Genomic DNA, 20,454 nt, shown 5'->3' on the forward strand with positions numbered 1-20,454 from the left:
GTGTGCCAATCAGCTAGCCAAACTAGATTTCGGGCATTGAAGTACGAAAATGGTATTGCAGGGAGTGCCACCATTGTAGTTAGAGTTATAGCATGCTTTCAACCACTTCAGGATTGCCAGGCTAGTTTTTTTCGTTCCTTATTTTCCATTTTGTTATACACTTGTGCTGTTTATATTTGTTTTCTTAATGCATAGGATTTCTCGTTCTTGTTCTTTTTGATACTGATGATTGATGAGAATGTTTATGCAAAGCTTTTTTGTTGAATTTCCTTATGTTTTTTGACAGGCTGAATATTTCCGTCATTTGCTTAAGCCGGTTACGTAGTTTGGTTTTATATTTCCGTGTTCAAGTTATAAGCTGGAGTTCTTAGTTTTTTCCCTTGTTTTGAGAGAAACTTCAAGTAAACTGCTATTTCTACTGACACAACATTTAACTCCTGGTATGTATTGCTTGTACTTGGTTTTAATAATATCTACTTTTTATTCTTGGAATATCCTTTTTCATATTGATTTTGTTGTTTTCGTAGGTGATTGTTCTGGTTGGATGGGAGAAGACTGTGGGTCCTGGTTTCCTCTGCAGCAATTTGATTGGCAATCACCCAAATTGAATACTTTGGCTGCTCCACATCCTTTGGGGCAGCAAAGTACTAATCCTCAATTCATAAACTTTGGCACTAATATGGTCTCTGCTAACGGGACTTTGCCGGTTTATGGATGTCGTGATTTATCTCACTTGCGGGTTGGCCAAGTTAATGAGTCCCATGGTTGGTGTTACTGTTTACCCCGCTCCCAACAGTTATTTGCACCTGCATCAAACACTTTCTTGAAAGAGCGATTCCCACATAACCCTCATGGGAATGGTACGGAAAACATTGCTCCCAAGGCAGGGGCCGGGTGTGCTCAGAAGAGATTCTTTGTTTTTTACCAATCTGGTGGTCAAACTACAGTAATGCTTAGTTCTGCTTTTGGGACTTCTATCAAGTGCGGTTCTTTGGGTCCCAAATTACCTTTTGCTTGTAACTTGAGTAGGGAGGATCCCTTGGCTAAAGTGAGCCTGGATCTTCACAGTGGACCAACATTTAAAGGTGTTTTTGACGAAAATAGGACTGATGTGCAAAGTGAAATGCGTGAGGACACTGAAGAACTCAATGCCTTGCTTTACTCTGATGAAGATAGTGATTATACCGAGGATGAAGAAGTTACAAGCACGGGTCACTCTCCTAGCATTATGACAGCTTACCATGAGCAATCTGAGGGAGGCGCTGAAGGGGTTGCTAGCTTGACTGGTCTAACCAAAAAGCGAAAACTGATCGATGTCAGTAATGGTTATATGCAATTCCCTGTGGACAATTTTAGTTCCCTGAATCATAATAGATGTTACGAGCATGAGGATGATGCTGATTCCAGTTTTGCCAATGGCCAAAATCCAGGATCCGATGGTATGGATTTGTCTTCATGCAACAAGAGAATGAGAGTGGATAAAATTCATGAGACTGTGAGCGTATTAAGAAGCTTAATTCCAGGTGTTGAGGGCAAGGATGCTATTATGGTTCTTGATGAAGCCGTTGATTACTTAAAATCCCTGAAACGGAGAGCTGAAACCTCGGGACGTGGTACTCTATGAGTTGCCACTGCTCATTTTAGTAGTGTTAGTGTATAACATCCGTCATAATTAGTCGTCGGTAATGGAGCGAGCTAAAATAAATGAAGTTTACGCAGTTGTGCTTGGAGATGCGTGCATTACACATGATCCGGAGCCTACCAACTCAAACTCAAGTTCCATTGCGTCTTTTCTCGAGTGATTTGAGCTGGAAATCAGTACCATTTGGCTTGAAATCTCTGTGTATCTCGAGAAAGCGTGACGGTGAATGATTGTGAATCGTTATTAGTCTTGGGGTTTAGAGAAAGTACCAAACACACTCACAGGTCGGCATGAGAAGATTGGTTAATGGAGGGACCCTCATAAAGGGTGGGCTAAGTGCACGCCTCTTAGGTGTTTTGGGTCCCAATCTTCACCCTTTTTGTATTGTTGTCAAGCTTAATCCTTGTGGTGGTCGTTTTTTCTTTGATGTAGAAAGTTGCAAGAGCAAATGAGTCAATCGCGCCTGGAGGGACATTGTGAGTTGTGATTATTTGTTTTCGATGTTTGCGTGTTCATTATGTTCTCGGAATCTAAACATATCCGTATTGGACACATTCGAGTACGAGTAACCCTTAAAGGTGCTTTATGTATTTGTTATTTGCTTATTGGTGCTGCTGCTTTCGTGGGGGGTTTCAAAGGTGTATTTTGGCTTTGATAAAAGCTTCGCTTGTTGTTGTATAAATAGTATGAGGTGTTATGTATGTCTTCAAACCTATGTATTTACGTCGCATGCATGAATTTATCAGGTAAGAGACAGTGATGTCTTGTAGCTGCTTAGCTACTTGCACGGTCGTGCTCTGAAATAGTGCGGAACTGTCATGACAATGGAGATGATGGGGCCATTAAAATACTTTCTATGCCAGACTTTTATTTTTGTACTGAACTTGCTGCCATTGATATTATATTCTTGGAAGGTAATATTAATTTGTAAGGAAAGGAAAATTACAGTGTACGATTAATGTGATTAATGTTATGAAATAATCTAAACAAGAGATATAAGAATAAGGGGAGAAAATCGTATTATTATCTTAATCTGAGTTGTGTATAATGTTTTTTCAGACTCATATTTATAAGAATAAGGAGTAGATATCATATAAAATTCTAACCCTAATTGATATTAAAGTCTTAAAATAAAGTATATCAAAATCCTATGTTATAGATAGAGATAAAAGATAAAGATAATTATCCACCTAAATAAATATTCACAATACTCCCTTTGAATATCTATGAAGATAATGTGCATCGTTAAAAATCTTGGGACAATCAGTAATTTTGTACATGCGACAATCAGTAACTAAAGCATAATTATGAACAATTTATTCATGCAATAATCTAAATTGCACACGATAATGCGTAAGAAACAAAGCTTTTATTTAATAGAGTTTACAGAAGTCCCATGAGCAAACATATATACAATATATACCACCTCATTTTTGTTAACTATTGTCATTGTCTCTAAAATTTAATCATAAAACAATAGTTTATAAAACATGTTGTTTAGAATTTTCATTTGATTTAAAAAAAACGAAACTTATAATATATTTTAAACTTATAAATAAAGGTACCTCTTGAGTAAACTCGTGCTAATAACGTGTTATGAAATAATTTAAACTAAGTAATAAGAAGAACAAGAGATGGGAATAAAGGGGAGAAAACTATATTATTATATCAATCTGAGTCATGTACAATTCTTTTTCTGTACTCCATATTTATAAGAATAATGAGTAGATATCGTATAAAACTGTAACTCTAATTGATATTGAAGTCCTAATAATAAAGTATATCAAAACCGTATCTTATAGGTAGAAATAGACATCCACATAAATAAATATTCATAACAATTAAATAATTTTTATCATATAAATAATTCTTTTAATATATGTACTCTCTATATTGCCCTCCACGGACACTCTACATGCATACGTCATATATCCAGCATGCATTCCCGATATAGATGTTCTTACAAAAGGTATCAGATTTGTTTGCTTCACTTCTCACATATAATGGGTAACGCAAATCTGCTACAACTGTCTGTTTCCTTCATTCATATCATTAAAACCCAATTATGTTGCCATCTTTCTGGTATTTTGAGTCTGCTGTAAAATTTTTATTGTAAAATGTCACACACACCCCTCAGAATACGTGCTCGTAACTTGAGTGTGAAGACACCATCTCAGCCTCAGGGGGCCAAACGAACAATTTTCCAAACTCGTTTTCCGTCTATCTCTTGAGGGGAATATTCCAACCTGCCAAAATACCAAACATTATTACCAACTTCCATTTTTAATTTGAACCACACGATAGCGTCAAGTGAGGGGTAGATCTAGTATAAAATTCACATTTTTTTTAGCACAAATATAGACTTCTGTTACTCCTTGTCTCATTTTTCAGAGATGAAGGTGAGTTGACTTGCATAAATGAATGATAGAAAAAGGATTGTCAACTAAAAGTTACTTTAGTAATTGACCTAATCATCAGCTCATAATGGAAACAACATTTATCCGAATAAGGATCCAAATCATATGGTTTGCAGAGAAACCAGAAGCATACGGTTTTCTGTCTTTTCCAGTGGTTGACAATGCCATAGCAGTTGGTTCCTTTAGGCCAGCAGCCTCCGCATCATCAAACCATTTGCGAAACTGTAAGACAAGTCTACATTTTGAAAGAAATAAATGCTATAAATTATTGTGAGAAAATACGAATGAAAACAAAACGTTTTTCAAATAAACTAAATGGGTAAACAGCATGTTTGTCTTGAATCCGTACCTGATCCAAAGGATCATCCTCCACCTGCTCCTCAAGGAACTCTGGAGATATATAATTCTCTCGTAGTGCTGATATGTCAATTTGTGGAGGCTTTCCTATGCGAACACACATAGACGTGCCAGGATATTGGGGAAGGCGAAGCTTATACTTTTCTGCAATAGTTGGTGGGACAAATCTACCACCTAGAAAGTGATGAGGTCCGGAAATTTTCTTTTATAATTAATCTTTTAATTCATAAAATTATAATTATCTTTTATAGAAAATATGAATTTGCTAACTCATAAAAAATTTTATAATTACTTTTTACTTAATTTTGATTATATTTGAAACTTTATAATTTGTACTTTTTGAGGTCCACCATTTAAGTTATAAAAAATGAAATCATTTTTTATTAAACAATGTGATTCAATTCTTTAAATTTTGTTTAATAATTTTAAAAATAAATTTTAAAAATTCATTTTTTTTATTTTTTAGAATTATTACTTAAAAATATTAAAAAATATCAAAAACAAAATTTTAGTTTCAAGGAGCAAATAAGATATTTTTTATTAATTTAATATGTCACATTAGTTCTTGACGGTGGTTAAGTGTCAATACTTCTTTTTAACAAAATAAAAATTTTAATATTCATTTTATATTTTTTTTAAAGTTGAATGACCGAAAAGAATATTTTACTACAATTTAATGACTATTTATAAATTTATACCGGTACATATCGGTGTATGACATACACTGTAGACTCATCCGTATAATTTTTTACATTTAACTGCAAATTATCTATTTTTTTTGGATTCATTAGAAGTATGATCAAATTAGTTTGACATACAATTATACATCCACGTTGTTGTAACATGGGCCAGAGTTTGGAACATAATGAATAATTGATGACCATTTTATAACTTTTAATAGTCGGATGACTAAAAAAAACTTTCTATAGTCAAAGGATCATTTTATAATTTTTAATAATCAATGAACTTAATAAAATAATATCTTATAGTCGAGACCATTTATGAAAAAATTGACTGAATTAATATTAAATCAATTTACCCGTGAAAAATTAATGATACATTTGAGTCACTGAAATAAAATGGAATAATAACCGAATACTATTAAATTTGAATGGAATAGAGATATAATGCAGTTAAAGACTATACAAGGAATAAACGAAAATATTAATTATATATTTGAACTATAAAATAATATTAAATTTTAATAAAAAGATTTATGATAAAATATTAAACAGACTATTTAATTATTCTAAAATAATATTTTTTTAAAAATAGTATATTAAAAATATATAATATATTTAAAAAATATATAAAAATATTCTAAATTTAATAGTATGTTTAAATATAAATAAATTATCTATTCAAAAGTATATTTAAATTGTTATTTTAATTAAAAATATTATTCTCTAATAATTGCTACAATTATTTAAATATAATAGAAATATTTATATAATATAAAATTCAACTCAACAATGGGTGTAAGGTGTAAACCCATTTCTCATTTTAATTTTTCTTGTTTCATGTTCCTCTGTAACGCTCTTCTATTCTATAGCCATTGATCGAAACTTCCGTAGTTAAAGTAATTCCTCCCTAAACTCCTACTTCTGTATCCCCTTCTTGAACTTCTCTCCTCAGGGAACACTCCGCAGCTCGAGTTATTCATAAATGGATTTTGTGCATCTTCCGGTAACCGTTGCGTAAACCGCTCACGGTTTTCAGTTAGTTGAACCAGTGGGTGACCTGTCGAGTGAGATCGGTGGAACAACCAGGGCAACTTCCATGGCTTGTTTTGAGTCATTATCGAGTTTGGATTTATCAAACTCTCTTCCTGTGATTCTACGTCTGTTTCTTGATTGATAATCTCAATGACACTCGTTTCATCGCCGGTACTATTGTCGTTAGATCGGTTTTCAGGATTCGAGACCGGACCTTTAACTTGAACTGCGGCGGAGTTAATGGTCTCGCACGGCAAACGGGACACATGAAGTGAGAAGAGAGCCAAGCGTCGATGCAATTGGGATGAAACACGTGGCTAAGTTTACGGGTCAAACACAGCGTTTCGTCGTCTTCGAACTTTTTCAAGCAAATAGCGGCACTCGAGGGTGGCCTTCCCGATCTCGAGTCCTTTAACCGTCGAGTAAAGAAAGGTCGGGAAAGATTTAATTGCCAACGACTCGAGTCACGTGTCAACCTCCTAGACTGGGTCCTCAAATTCGTAGAGGAATCCCAGTTTCAGAGTCGAATTCTCCTTTCCGCCCACTCCCTTAAGTCAACGCTATAATATCCCATGAAGAAACACGCAACCCATAAAACCAACATTAAAATCGCCAATTTTTAATTGGATATTGATGCAACCGGACCGTTAAGATTGGACGGCGCCGGGTGCGGCAGAACTGGGATCGTTTGGGTTTGCGCGGTTGATAACGGGAGCACTAAATAGAGAAACAAAAAGAGTGAAGTTGCCTTTCCCGTGCATCGCCATTGGAATCATACTAGTGCCTGAAAACTCGAAGAAATTGATGGCTTCGATCTTTTTTATTCGTCAGATCACGAATCAAAGGAGAAGACAACAGTTGGAGCATCGATTTTGCTGATCAATGCCCGTATATTTTATTATATTTATATCATTAAATAAATACAGATTTATTAGGGTTTTTTTTCCTATAAATTCTCCACTAAGATTTTTTTGGAAGAAAAATGAAATGAAATTATAGCAGCAGATTTTCATATTCAAATTATAAATGAAACATCTAAAATATTAAGAAAATTAGTATGAATTTATTTTTATTTATAGAATAAAATAAGAGTCTAAAAGTGTTTAAAATATTATGTGAAATTGTTAATAATATTAATTTTCACCCATTCAAATTTTAAAGAAAAAATAAATTTTGGTCTCCTCTAATACATTTTTTCTTATTTTATTTAAAAGTATTATAAAAATTAGGGGAAAGAATAAAATCATAATTTGAGAAATAAAAAAATATTAAAATAAAAACTTAAAAATAAATACATTTATGTATATACCAGTTATATATTATTAATATTTTTCGTTAGGAGTGAAAAATAATAAACATTTTAATAAATAAGTTTAAATTCATTTATAAATATATAAGTATGTATGTATATCAATATGAAGTTTTAATAATTTTAAGTGAATAAAATATTTTTTTCTAAATAGTTTAAGTGAGATAAATAATTTTTAGTTTAAATTTTGAAGTGCCTTATAATAATTTTCTCAAATTTTGAGGGGACCATGGCACATCTAGTCCCCCGTTGTTTTGCCTATGTTGTAAGTAAATATGGAGGTTAAGGAAGATCTTTCGATTGAGTCGAGTAAAAAATTTAAATTATTTAAGTTGATGAGTCATATTTTACAACTTGAAGTTTACTTAAAATATTTTCGATTCAAGTCGAATTTTTGAATTTATGCTTAAATCTAATTGTAAATATTTATAATATTATGATATTATTTTATTCAAATTTAAATAATTTTTTATAATCATTTACAATACATATATATTTCTTTATGTTTTTCATATGTATTTATGCATATATATATATATATATATATATCATAAAAAGTTGAGAGGCTTGATTAAAACTTGAAAAACAATATACTAATTACTAAAAACTTCAAGTTACTATTCGAGCTATATTTTACAACTCAATTGTAACTTGAAATTTTTCCGAGTTGACTTTATGAAATTACAACTCGAATTTCATTTGAGTCGAGTTTTCCCAAATCAAAATGAGTCGAATTGCCCGTCCAGCTCAGTTGGTAGAGCACAAGGCTCTTAACCTTGTGGTCGTGGGATCGAGTCCCACGGTGGGTAATTCATAATTCTGACTGCCAGAGGGCTTTCACGGAAGCTGCTCTCAACCTGGCGTTGGGGCAGCCTACTACCTTACCTCCCCCTCACCCCATTACATATGGGAATATGGTCAATTATTTTTTTTCCAAATCAAAATGAGTCGAAAAAATCAATTTTTGGAGGCTGTGTTTGGATTTAACGCTGACTTATTTTTCATTGGCTTAAAAGGATGGGCTAAAAAATTTACACTTAGTTGAGCATTGTATTTCTCTCACTCTTTATTTTACTCATGTATCATGTTCAACACATTCAGATAGGTATCAGAAATACACCAATGCCGAAAACATGTTCGCAATCGATACTCACATCGGATTTTGAGAAGACATAATGAACCCATTATTCTTTATTGCTGAAAGAGAGAGCTGGAATAAATTGAACACGATGAATTTGCTTTAAAGGAGATTAATTTCAGTTTTTGATTGTATTAGAAAACCTCTCAGCATATATTGTTTTGTCTAGTACTATGATATCAATTTCGTTGAAGAAAACCGAATATTGGATGAGGAGAACAAAAGATGATTGAGGCAATATCACAAATAAATGATTCTGGTGGGGAAGCATCTGCAAAGGAAAATGTTGGATTCTCTATATTTGTTGGTCTGCTATCATGTGTTGCTTTCTTCACTTTGCTTGGCTCATTAGTATATTAAAATTTTTCAGTATTTGGTGGTCTTCATTTTGCATATTCGTGTCCGTCATGTCTGTCTGACATTTTCAGATATGGTTTTGGAATATGGCCCTCCAAATACATGGAACAACTTAAAAGAAACTAAGCATACCCGTAGCTCTTACAGTTGAGCTCCAGCGACATAGATGCAGTCTGCAATTGAGTGCTTGTTTTCTGATGTTAAAACTACTGCTTTTCCTGCATTTATCTGTTGATTGTCACAAGTTCATTAATTTAATTTAATTTAATGTTGTTACTTGGCGGTTTTTTTAATTGAGTTTAGATCGGGTTGGGTTGAGTTTTTTAGATTATGAGTTCAAGTTGAATCAAGTTGGTATTATGGTGAAAATACCCTAACTGAAAAATAATGTAATTATACATTATATGTTTAAAGATAATTGCAATAATATTTTTCTTTATATTATTTTTTTCCAATTAAATCTCTATTTTATCAAATGAAATTAAGAATTATATATTTGTATAGGATAAGATCAGGTTGGATGAGTTTTTCTCAAAAGACGGGTTGAATTTCGGGTCAGGTGAAGTTATCCTAAACCCCAAATCAAGTTGAATCTCAAGTAGAAAGTTTATTTTTATCGAGTCAGGTTGAATTGACCGAAAAGTGACTCATGCCCATCTCAAGTCCAACCCTATTGGCTGGACTAACTTGTATAGGATCCACGAGCAGTTGGGCTAAACAATATGGACCGTATTTGGTCAGTTCTACCATCCAAATCCCGTTAACCAACCCATCTCCTAAACATTCCTCTTTACTTTGGGCCATCTCCTAAACATTCCTCTTTACTTTGGGTTAATACTTAATAGTAGAATGACCGTATTGTGTTGGAGTTAAAATCATGCCCCTGAAGACATTGTCTCAGGTTAGGAAGAAATTCGAGATTCAAAGATTAAGAGAAGCTAAATATGTGTGTGTTTATTCTTTTATCTCCACGTCAAAAGATGAAGGACAAAACTAAGATCAACATAGTTTAAGGTGCAAGATATCATACCTTTCTTCCATCTAGTCTAAAATGCAATGAAAATAGGTTGTTGAATGCAAGATGTATGTGTTTTCAAAAGAGGGGGTTGGTCTCTTTAATATGGATACATTTTTGGTTTGAGTACATTTCAAGCATATTATGTTCCAACCGCCATTGAATTATCACGTCTCTTTCTCTCATTAATGGTGTTTGAAGCTTTCTTCATCTACCTCTTACAAAACACCAATGGTTGCCAACACCCACATGATCACAACAACTTATCTGTTCACAAAGAATCTGAAGGAAAATGTGGGTTTTCTTCTTTCACAATCCATCATTTCAATTGGTCAAAAGATCGCTTCAATCACACAACATATTTATGTTTTTGGAGAGTTCCTTTCTGTTGAATTAATAATTGATTACTTTTGGACTAGCTTTGTTGTATACCTGTTCATGATCATTTCATGGCATTATTTATATAAGGGACTCCATTTCAGAAAATTATTATCACAAAAAGCTGTTTCTTTATTTCTCTGCTTCTATAATCTTATTTTGTATATTTTCTTAAGTAAAATAAGAAAATGGCAAGCTTAAGTGTGGGAGTGGCATGTGTTTTGGTAGTTGCGAGCATGGTCGTGCCAAGCTTGGCCACAGTTTACACAGTGGGTGACACCTCTGGGTGGACAAGTGGCGTTGATTATGGCACATGGACTAAAGGCAAGACCTTCAAAGTTGGTGATACCCTTGGTGAGTTCTTAAACCAAACTTTCATTTCGTCCAATTCTTTTTCGCATCATATTTTGAACTTTTGAATGATTGGATAAATTAATTTCGAATTTTTCATGTTTCATAATGAACTAACGATGGGAACTTTTGGTTGCCTAGTCTTCAATTACCCAACCATGCATACAGTGGATGAAGTAAGTTCAAGTGATTATAGTACATGCACCGTGGGTAATGCAATAAGATCAGATAAGAGTGGAGCCACCACTGTCACTCTCAAGACTACCGGAACTATTTACTTCATTTGTGGTGTTCCCGGCCATTGCACCGATGGCATGAAGCTCGCCATCAAAGTTGGGTCCGGCAGCTCAACAACAGCGACGACGACAACAACAAACTCGGATTCATCGTCAGCTTCACCGAACCGATCGCCATTTGCGGCTTTCTTCACAACTTGGGTTGCGTCATTAGTTATCCTGATCATAAATATAAGCGTCATTAGTTTTTATTGAGTATCATTGTAATTTTCTTTATCATGAACTTGAATTAACCCCTTTATATATTACAATAGCAATCGTATCAAATAAATTAAACTCAGTTTTAAATTAGCAAATTGTTTTTTTTTCATAATTTGTGTTAGGCTGACAGCACATACACCAATGGTTCATGCCATATAATTTTCAAATGTTCAGGTGGAGACTTAATATACTAAGCATAGCTACTTGTCCAAGAAGTCGCTCAACTCAAGGTTCAACATACATATTGGATAAAACCCTTTTTCAAATTTAGGTGAATGAATCTAAATAAAGTATATTTTATTAAATTTTTATATTATTATTATTTTATTTACATTCAAAGTTGAGTTTCATACTAATCAAATTGAATCAAATGAAAAGTTATATTGATTAATTTTATTTTACTATTTACTTCATTTTTTTAATTGAACGAGTGAAATTAAATTTTATTAATAATATGATAAAATGTTAGGTTAGAACAGATAATTTAAGACAATATATATTGAGAAGATTTTCAAACCAAACCAAACCAAATAAAATGAAATAATTTATATATTTTTATAAGATAAAATTGATTTCATGATTTGTTTATTTAAAATTTTGAAATTATTATTTTTAAAAAACATTTTTTATTTTAACCTTTTTAGAAAATCTTATATTACTTCTAGAATTTGTATAGTTTTTTTTTCTTTCCTTTGGGTTGTTAAGGTTTCTTTTTGTATTTTTTTTTGATCGAAAAGACTAATTTGCATATTTTTTAATTGACAAAAATAGATAGTGACAAAATAGAGGGGAAAAAACTGATGCTGATCGCTGTATCTTTCTCTCGCTATCACAGAGCCAAATAAAAAATAGAGCCAAGAGGAGGAGGAGGAGGAGGAAGAAGAAGAAGAAGAATAAGAAGAGAGACGTTTTGATTGTTCTATTAGGAGGGAAAGGAAATGATGCAGCGACGGAGGCGGAGGTTGGCGGCGGTTGTACTACTGCAGAAAATACTAATGTGCGCCATATGCACCATAGCGTTGATCGGACTGCTTTCTGGATACGTACATGTATTCCCTTCTTCCCGTGTTTCTGATTTATCTGATACTTATAAGCTCCCTACCATCACTCAAGTCTCTCTCTCTCTCTCTCTCTACTATCTATATATATTATATATATAAATATCGTGTTCTTCAATTGCCTGCTTGATTTGTTTACGTGTTTTCCATTTTTGGAAATGTGACATTATTTGTTTTTAGTTGAGGTATAAAATGTGGAATTTGATTTTCGTTTCTCTGTTTTTTGAACTTTTGTAGCAACATGAATTTAAGTACCAGAAGTTAAGCGCAGAGAAAAGGTGGATGAAGGAGGAGGCTCCGCCTTATTTATCGAAACAGCAATCTCCGCCGCATCTTTCCAAGACTCCTATTTCATTTCACAAGGTTTTTGTGTTTATGTTAATTGTTTCAATAATCTGTTTTGTTGCTGAGAAAATGAAACATTAAGAAAACCCTCCCGAAAAAAGAATGAAAATAAATTCTTGTTATTCCTGGATTATATTCCTTCACATTGTACTCTGCTGCTTGTTTTCTATAAGCCATTTTATTATAACTTGATTGGGTATTGTCAAATTCCTTTTGGGAGGATGTTTAATTTGTTTACTATCTAATTTGCATGCTAGCTTGTTGTTGGTTTAAGTCTAGTATATACCTCTATCTGTGTTACTCGAACTCGGATGTGAGTGTCGGAACAAGTATGTTTTCAACAACGGTATGGTCAGAATTTTTTTTCTAATTTTTCCATGTATTTGGAGACTCTTGAAGGTCATATCTCTATATGTATGTGTTGGACAAGAGTGTATGGTTACTTCAACAAAAATGAAGAGTCGGAGCAACATAGACCTTTATTGATACGAGGTAGTCATGTGTCTTTCATGTTTTTCACTCTTTTGGATTTGACAGATTGATGGTGCCAGTGGAAATCTGAATTTTGAGATGTTGTGGAAGCGGCCCGAAGATCGTGATTTGGTGGCCTGCATACAGCCCAGTCCCAATTATAAAGGTAAAGAAGTTGTTAAATTTTGAAAATTTTCTTTCAAGGTATCGACATTATACTTGTAAATTGATTCTTCAATTTGTTATACTTTTTTAGGTCCTGATCAGTCAAGAGGTTATCTTCTAGTTCGTACAAATGGCGGGCTCAACCAAATGCGGACTGGGGTATATATCTTCTATCACTTTTCAAGGTTGATTTCTAGTTTGATGAAATTCATTCTGACTATATGATATATCTGTTAACATGACGTATTCCTTCATCGTTGATGTTCCCGGATAGAGATGCAGATATCAAGATATCCATTCTCAACAGATGAACACAATATCATCCGCACACTATTCATACATCTCCGATAGTCATAGGGAGACACTTAAAGATCCAAATGTTACATATGTTCAAGTTTAATGACTGAAATATTGGCAATCTAGCCATTGTATTATGTACTTAAATTGGGATATCAGTTCTTCTTGATCATTTAACTGACTGGAGTTTCATTCTTGAGTTGCAGATATGTGACATGGTAGCTATAGCCCGTATAATAAATGCCACACTTGTTGTTCCAGAACTTGATAAAGGATCATTTTGGCAAGATACTAGGTAGCCTCTCCTTGGCAAAAAGTAGTACAACTTTATTACTTCCTATCTCTGGCCGAGTTTCATAGTGACTAATATTATTTTTTGCTTCTTTGTTGACTTGCAGCAATTTCTCTGATGTTTTTGAAGAGGACCATTTCATTAATGCTTTGGCAAATGATGTTAAAGTTGTAAAGAAACTTCCCAAGGAATTGTCTTCTGCTACCAAAGTTGTTAAGCATTTTAAAAGCGGGTCTGGTTTATCGTACTACAGGAATACGATAGGCAGCCTGTGGAAAGAATATCAGGTTTGTTTGTTGAAATCTTTATTGTGATTAATTGGTTATGCAACTTTTCTGATGAAAGTACTCTTCCATTTTTATTTCCCATTTTCTACTAGGTTATTCGAGCTGCTAAGTCTGATTCTCGCCTAGCAAATAACAATCTGCCTCCAGATATACAAAAGCTCCGTTGTCGTGCTTGCTATGAAGCACTTCATTTTGCACCCGAAATTGAAGCAATGGGAAATGTAATCAGTTTGACTTTGATCATGTCTTAAGAGTCTTTAGTATGTTTTTCTCTATTCATCGTACTTATTATAAGTTGCTGAAATTGCAGTTGTTGGTGGACCGGATGAGGTCTTATGGTCATTTCATCGCATTGCATTTACGATATGAGAAAGACATGCTTGCCTTTAGTGGATGCACACATGGTTTATCTAATGCTGAAGCTAAAGAGCTGAAGACAATCAGGTATACCAGTTACCTAGCTTTCCATGTGTCTAGTGGAAGTTGAAAGAAACCAAAAGATAACGTAGTGTAAAATTGTTTTTTAATGCACAAGTTACGATTATAGAGAAAAATAGAGGTCAAGTTGTATAAGAGATCAACTATTTGTTATTCCGAAAGTGCAGACAAAGAACTGCCCATTGGAAAGTCAAAAACATTGATGCCAGGGTACAGAGAGCGAAAGGACGTTGCCCCTTAACCCCAAAAGAGGTCGGAATTTTTCTCACTGCTCTTGGATTCCCATCGAAAACCCCCATATACATTGCTGCAGGAGATATATATGGGGGTGATACTCGTATGGCTGATCTACGATCTCGCTATCCCATGTTAATGACTAAGGTAGAATATGATACTCATATTTGGGAAACATTTAAACATTTGGAACTTAATATAAAACTTGGTGAAAAAGGTTATATTAATGTTCAATGATACGGAATAAGGACGAAATTGAGTTAGATTGTGTGATGTTTTTGAAGGAAAAACTGGCTTCTGTTGAGGAGCTTGAACCATTCACCAACCATTCATCTCAAATGGCTGCTCTTGATTACATTGTATCTGTTGAAAGTGACGTCTTCGTTCCATCATACTCCGGGAACATGGCAAAAGCAGTTGAAGGGCATCGTCGTTTTCTGGGACATAGGAAAACTATTTCTCCCGACAGGTGATTTGATTTATTTTCTTAAACTCCCACTGGTTTTTGGTTGCTTATCTGTATTCATATTCCAATCTTTTGAATTGTCCTGAAGTTGTTTCCAAATTCTCTCCTTTAGGAAAGGGCTTGTTCCTCTACTCGAAAAATTGAGAGGGGTGTATTGAAGGAAGGCACAAAGGTTTCGGATCGGATCATCGCAATCCACAAAAAATTGTATGTTCTTGTTTTAGTTAATTATATGCTGAAGATCATTGCTTGTGGAAGGAGAGAGGTAGGTTATCATAATATAAACGTATGTAATATTCAGGCCCTATATTATTATGACGATATTCTAACAAGGGTATGGGATGTCGTATGACATATATGAAAAAAACTTTAACATGAAAATCGAATTTACTCATCAAACACAGGAGTAAATTGACACTAGTACCCAAGTCCGAATAATATAGTTCAAACTCAACTTAATTTATGCCTTCTTTTATGGATTTTACAGGCAAGGATCGCCTAGGAGGAGAAAAGGCCCTGTCCCAGGAACGAAGGGCATGGATAGGTTTCATTCCGAAGAATCATTTTACAGGAATCCGTTACCGGAATGTCTGTGCCAGAAGGTATCACAGAATGTAAATACATCAGAATTAGATAGATGAATGCAAATAGCATGATTGCTTTCATTGAAGGTCCCCTAAATTGTTTAATGGCACCATATTGCCGCTGCAAAAAAGGGGATTGCAGAGTTTGTATATCTTGATTACCAAGAAATTAGCTCCGTTTCGATGGATAAGATGGCGGAGGACAATTGGTAACGGGGCTGTTCCGAGACACGAGATGTAGGCTTGTTCACAGGCTGGGACATACCGGACAAGTAAAGCATAGAAACCAAAGTCCGGAAATTCACATGCTCTTGGTAAGCTGCCTTAGGTTATATGTACATGCACTGTTATCTATTGATTTTTAATCTGGCAATTGGATAGTGAAATCCGATTGATTTTATTCTTTTTAATTCATATTTTGCAATTGCAAAAATGTATATAAAAAGATAATGGAATAAAATATGAGAATAATATAATACATTGCAAAAATGTGTATAAATAGGCAATGTGGAGTGTGTATAAATAGGCAATGTGGAGTGTGTATAAAGAAGAGAGTTGCATATACATACGAACTGTTGGATCTAAGTGTTATGTTTGGCTTGAAATCAAATTTGGCAAGTTGGAAAATTCATCTTAGTTGATAACCAACTTATTGGAAAATTCATCTTTATTGGTAGCCAACTTATTGGAAAATTCATCTTTGGTAGGTGACCAACTTTGCATATGTGAATTTCATCTTTAGTCCCTAAAATATTAGGTTATTTATAAGTTTAGTCCTCAAAACTCAACTATAAATAGGCCTAAGTATTTCATTAGAAATCATCCAAAAAACAAGTTTTCTCTTTCATTTGTTTTCTTCATTCTCTCAAGGAATTTTAAAGAATTCCATTTGTTGTAATATTTTGTTGATAGTGAAGTTATCACCCCGTGTGGTGCACGAGGAGTAGACGATATTCTCGTCGAACCTCGTAAATTTGGTGTGTTCTCTCCTTTATTGTTCTTTATTCGGTTTTTCCATTGTGTTTCAATATTCAATAGTTTGATGGGATTATCCGCTGTGCAACTTTTGGTGGTTTTGATCTTGACATTTTAGGTCAATTTTGAAACTACATTCGTGTGGGAAATAACCTAATTTCCTCAACAATTGGCATCAGAGCTTCGGTTGAGGTTATCCTCGTGGTCATGTTGTTGAAAAGATACAGTTCGTGCTATTGAATATTGTTTGTTAGAATTAAAATGCCAAAATACGGATCAGTTGAGACATCAAGCTCTTCATCTGGACCGGTGAGGAGGAGGATGTCAAATGCAAATTTCTCGGTGGAGTTGTTCGATTCATCTGGTCATTTTGGCATGTGGTAAGGCGAGGTGTTAGACGCTTTATTCCAACAAGGTCTAGACATCGCCATTGAGGAAGAAAAGCCCGAATATATGGAGGAGAAAGAATGGGGAACAATCAATCGTTTGGCGTGCAACACGATTCGATCTTATCTTTCCAGGGAGCAGAAATATGGCTACAAGAACGACACTACTGCAAGTAAGATGTCGAAAGAATAGGAGGAAAAATTCCTAAAAAAAGGCTCTCAGAATCGTCTCCACATGAAGAAAAGATTGTTCAAATATGATTATCAATCAGGCACCAGTATGAATGAACACATCATTGCGTTCAATGAGTTAGTGACAGACTTATTGGGCATGGATGAAACCTTCAAAGATGAAGATTTGACTTTGATGTTGTTGTCATCTCTTCCAGATGAATTTGAGCACCTTGAGACAACGTTACTTCATGGTAAGGATAATGTTACCCTTAAAGATGTAACTGTTGATTTGTAGAGTTATGAGCTTAGAAAGAAAACCAAGAAGGAGAGCAAGTACGAAGCAGCGAAGGCCATGGTGGCAAGAGGTCGCTCGAAAAGTCAAAAGCCAAAGTGGAGAGGGAGATCAAAGTCGAAGTCCAGACTAGGAAAAGATGACTGTGCCTTTTTTCATGAGAAAGACCATTGGAAGAAAGATTGTCCGAAGCTGAAGAAGAAATGAAAAGTTGCTCCAGATGCATGTGTTGCAGAGCATGATGCAAATGAATCTGACATATCATTGGTTGCTTCATCAACAACATTCCATTCAGATGAGTGGATATTAGATTCGGGTTGTACCTATCATATGTCCCCTAATCGGGAGTGGTTTTCCGATTTAGTAGAACTAAATGCAGGAGTTGTGTAAACACCATTTTTTAAACATCAATACCCACCATCTCATTTTTCAACATCATACCCAACACACCATTTTTCAACACCAACCCCATTATCCCTTGTTCCCTGCGAGAATTAAGGCGTAACCAACTGCTCATGCAATTTGAAAAATCATTGTAAATCTGGATATAAAAGCCGAACGCATGTAATCAAAAAAGGGGATTTTTCTCTCCGAATTTTTTCAGAGAAATACAAGCATTTTAAGGGTAAATTTTATTTTCGTATTCAAATATTGATTTTTTTTACTCTATGCTATTACGAGAAAATACTAAAATAATTTAGAATCAGAGAGAGAAAAAATAAAAATCAGATTATTCCAAGGTATTTTGAATATTTTTTTTAGTTTCGAATCTAATATTTTTTTTTGAAGCTTTGCATGTAAAATAAGAAGGAAAGAGAGTGAGTAGATTATTACTTTACAAGAGTGTCGATCGAGGCGGTTCGCAATGGTGGCCATGGTGGTTCATGGTCACCGATCATTTATTCCACGAAGTAAAAATGAAATAGAAAAAGAGGGAGAAAGTTGAGAGAAATAATAAAGAGAAGAGGAGAGGAAAATGGAAAACCAATGCGCAGAAATGATTCTGGGAAGGGTAAAAAGTAAAGTTATTTTGGGTTTTGGGCTAATCACGTGTCAAGTCATCCATTTTAGTATGTTTCATGTTTTAGTTTAAGTGTTAGGGTAAATATCATACTAGGTCCTCATAGTTTTAGCGTGTTTTGCATTTAGATCACTAGTTTTAGGTTAAATCACTTTATTGGTCCTTTAAGTTTAATGTGATATGCGTTTTAGTCATTTTTAAGGTTAATCGTGCCTTAAGTCCCTTCAAGTTTAGGGTTTTTTGTGTTTTGGCCACCATTTTCTTTTATTTTACATGATTTTCGAATTGGCTACTTTGTTTTGTATTATTTTAGTTTAGTCCACTATTGTATGTATTATTTGTGTTCGAAATGGGGTACTGATGTTTATGCTATTCCATTTTAGTCCTATATTTATTGTTTTATTACGATTCTAGTGCTCCTGTTATGTGATTTTCTTGTTTCATGCCATGATATTTATTTTTATTAATGTTTATAATCTTAAAATTATTTTTCACTAAGATATTAATGAATATATATGTATATTGTTTATTTGTACCATTAAAGTATGTTTTATGTTTTAGATATTTATTTTACTTATATTATTATATATTACTTGATTATATACATAATATTGTATGTAGAGCATGATAAATATTATATTTTATATTTTCATTATATTTTAGAATAAATATTATGTCCTACGTTTAATATCATATTTAGAAAATATGTATTTATTTATAAAGTAAAACAAAATTAAAATTAACCTTAATGTGTATATATTTATTTTTTTAAAATATATCGATGTATCATGTTTTATTTTGTTTAAAAATAACCTTAGACTTTTAAATCTTTTAGGTCTGATATTTTAATTCTTTGACATGTTTATTCCCTGAAATACGTTTAGACATTTAATATTGACATAATTAAATATGTTAAATAGAGCCTCCATTTTAGGTTAGATTTCAAACTAGTCTTTAATTTAGGGGATAATTCAAGTTGGCCCTCTCGTAAACACTCGAGGGACCATCTCGGTTATTCAATTCAATAATTATTTAAAATCAAACAGGATTAATACGAGCCTACATTTTAGATTTGATCCCCTAGGTTCCTTAATTCTCATAATTTAACATCGTAGGTTAGAAAAGAGCATTAATTAATTTTTAGTATAATTAGGATTAAATACAATTTTGCTTGATCGCATTTTTTTTATAAATCGAAGGCACTGTTTACTTATTAAAGAATTAATAGTATATCTCCCGCGATCACGCTCAGGGGGTGACTACTGGTAATTCCCTAAATAAGTCGACATCCTTTTCAAAACCACATCATGTTTTAAAAAACGAGGCAATATTCGGTTGTTAGGTACAATAGCTGATCTCCCGTATTTACGCTCGGGGGCGAATGCTATCGGTTTCAATAAACGAATATCCTTTTCAAACTTTGCATCCTTAATGATTTTTAAATTAAATAAAGATCGAACTCAAAGTTTCTGATTTTAAATATAGGGTAATCAACTAGGTACCAATTTTTGGGCGCTTGTGGTGGTGTTAATCATTCCCCACGCGTAACTGACTCCCGAACCTGATTTCTGGATTTTTGCAGACCCCAAAACTCGGCATTTTATTAAAAAAATATTTTATTAAAATCACCCAGTTTTTACGGTGTTCCAATCTCACCTTAAATGATTGGTGGCGACTCTTCAAATTTCGAAACGATTTTCAAAGAGAAAACCCCCGAGTCGGTATCGGTATTTTCCCCGCCCGGGCGAAAAACGGTGGCGACAGCTTGGCGACTCCACTGGAGACTTTTGTTT

At 33.8% G+C, this 20,454-nt stretch overlaps 2 protein-coding genes, 1 non-coding gene and 1 pseudogene across 3 annotated transcripts; all 4 read left to right on the top strand.

Moving 5' to 3' along the window:
• Positions 1 to 305: 305 nt before the first annotated feature.
• On the top strand, positions 306 to 2,067 carry LOC120121315 (transcription factor bHLH145-like). Its single transcript, XM_039140702.1, has 2 exons — positions 306 to 440; positions 528 to 2,067. The coding sequence occupies exon 2, from the start codon at positions 545 to 547 to the stop codon at positions 1,622 to 1,624; it is 1,080 nt and encodes a 359-aa protein (XP_038996633.1). The 5' UTR covers positions 306 to 440; positions 528 to 544; the 3' UTR covers positions 1,625 to 2,067.
• Positions 2,068 to 8,176: 6,109 nt separating this feature from the next.
• On the top strand, positions 8,177 to 8,249 carry TRNAK-CUU. Its single transcript has one exon. It is a non-coding gene; the product is annotated as a tRNA-Lys (tRNA).
• A 2,209-nt stretch (positions 8,250 to 10,458) lies between these two features.
• Positions 10,459 to 11,266, top strand: LOC120121320 (blue copper protein-like). Its single transcript, XM_039140708.1, has 2 exons — positions 10,459 to 10,682; positions 10,821 to 11,266. The coding sequence occupies exons 1-2, from the start codon at positions 10,517 to 10,519 to the stop codon at positions 11,168 to 11,170; spliced, it is 516 nt and encodes a 171-aa protein (XP_038996639.1). The 5' UTR covers positions 10,459 to 10,516; the 3' UTR covers positions 11,171 to 11,266.
• An 851-nt stretch (positions 11,267 to 12,117) lies between these two features.
• On the top strand, positions 12,118 to 16,068 carry LOC120121306 (annotated as a pseudogene).
• Positions 16,069 to 20,454: the final 4,386 nt, after the last annotated feature.

Source organism: Hibiscus syriacus, unplaced genomic scaffold (assembly GCF_006381635.1).
Source record: "Hibiscus syriacus cultivar Baekdansim isolate YM2019G1 unplaced genomic scaffold, ASM638163v2 tig00110370_pilon, whole genome shotgun sequence".
NCBI classification, from domain to species: Eukaryota; Viridiplantae; Streptophyta; class Magnoliopsida; order Malvales; family Malvaceae; genus Hibiscus; species Hibiscus syriacus.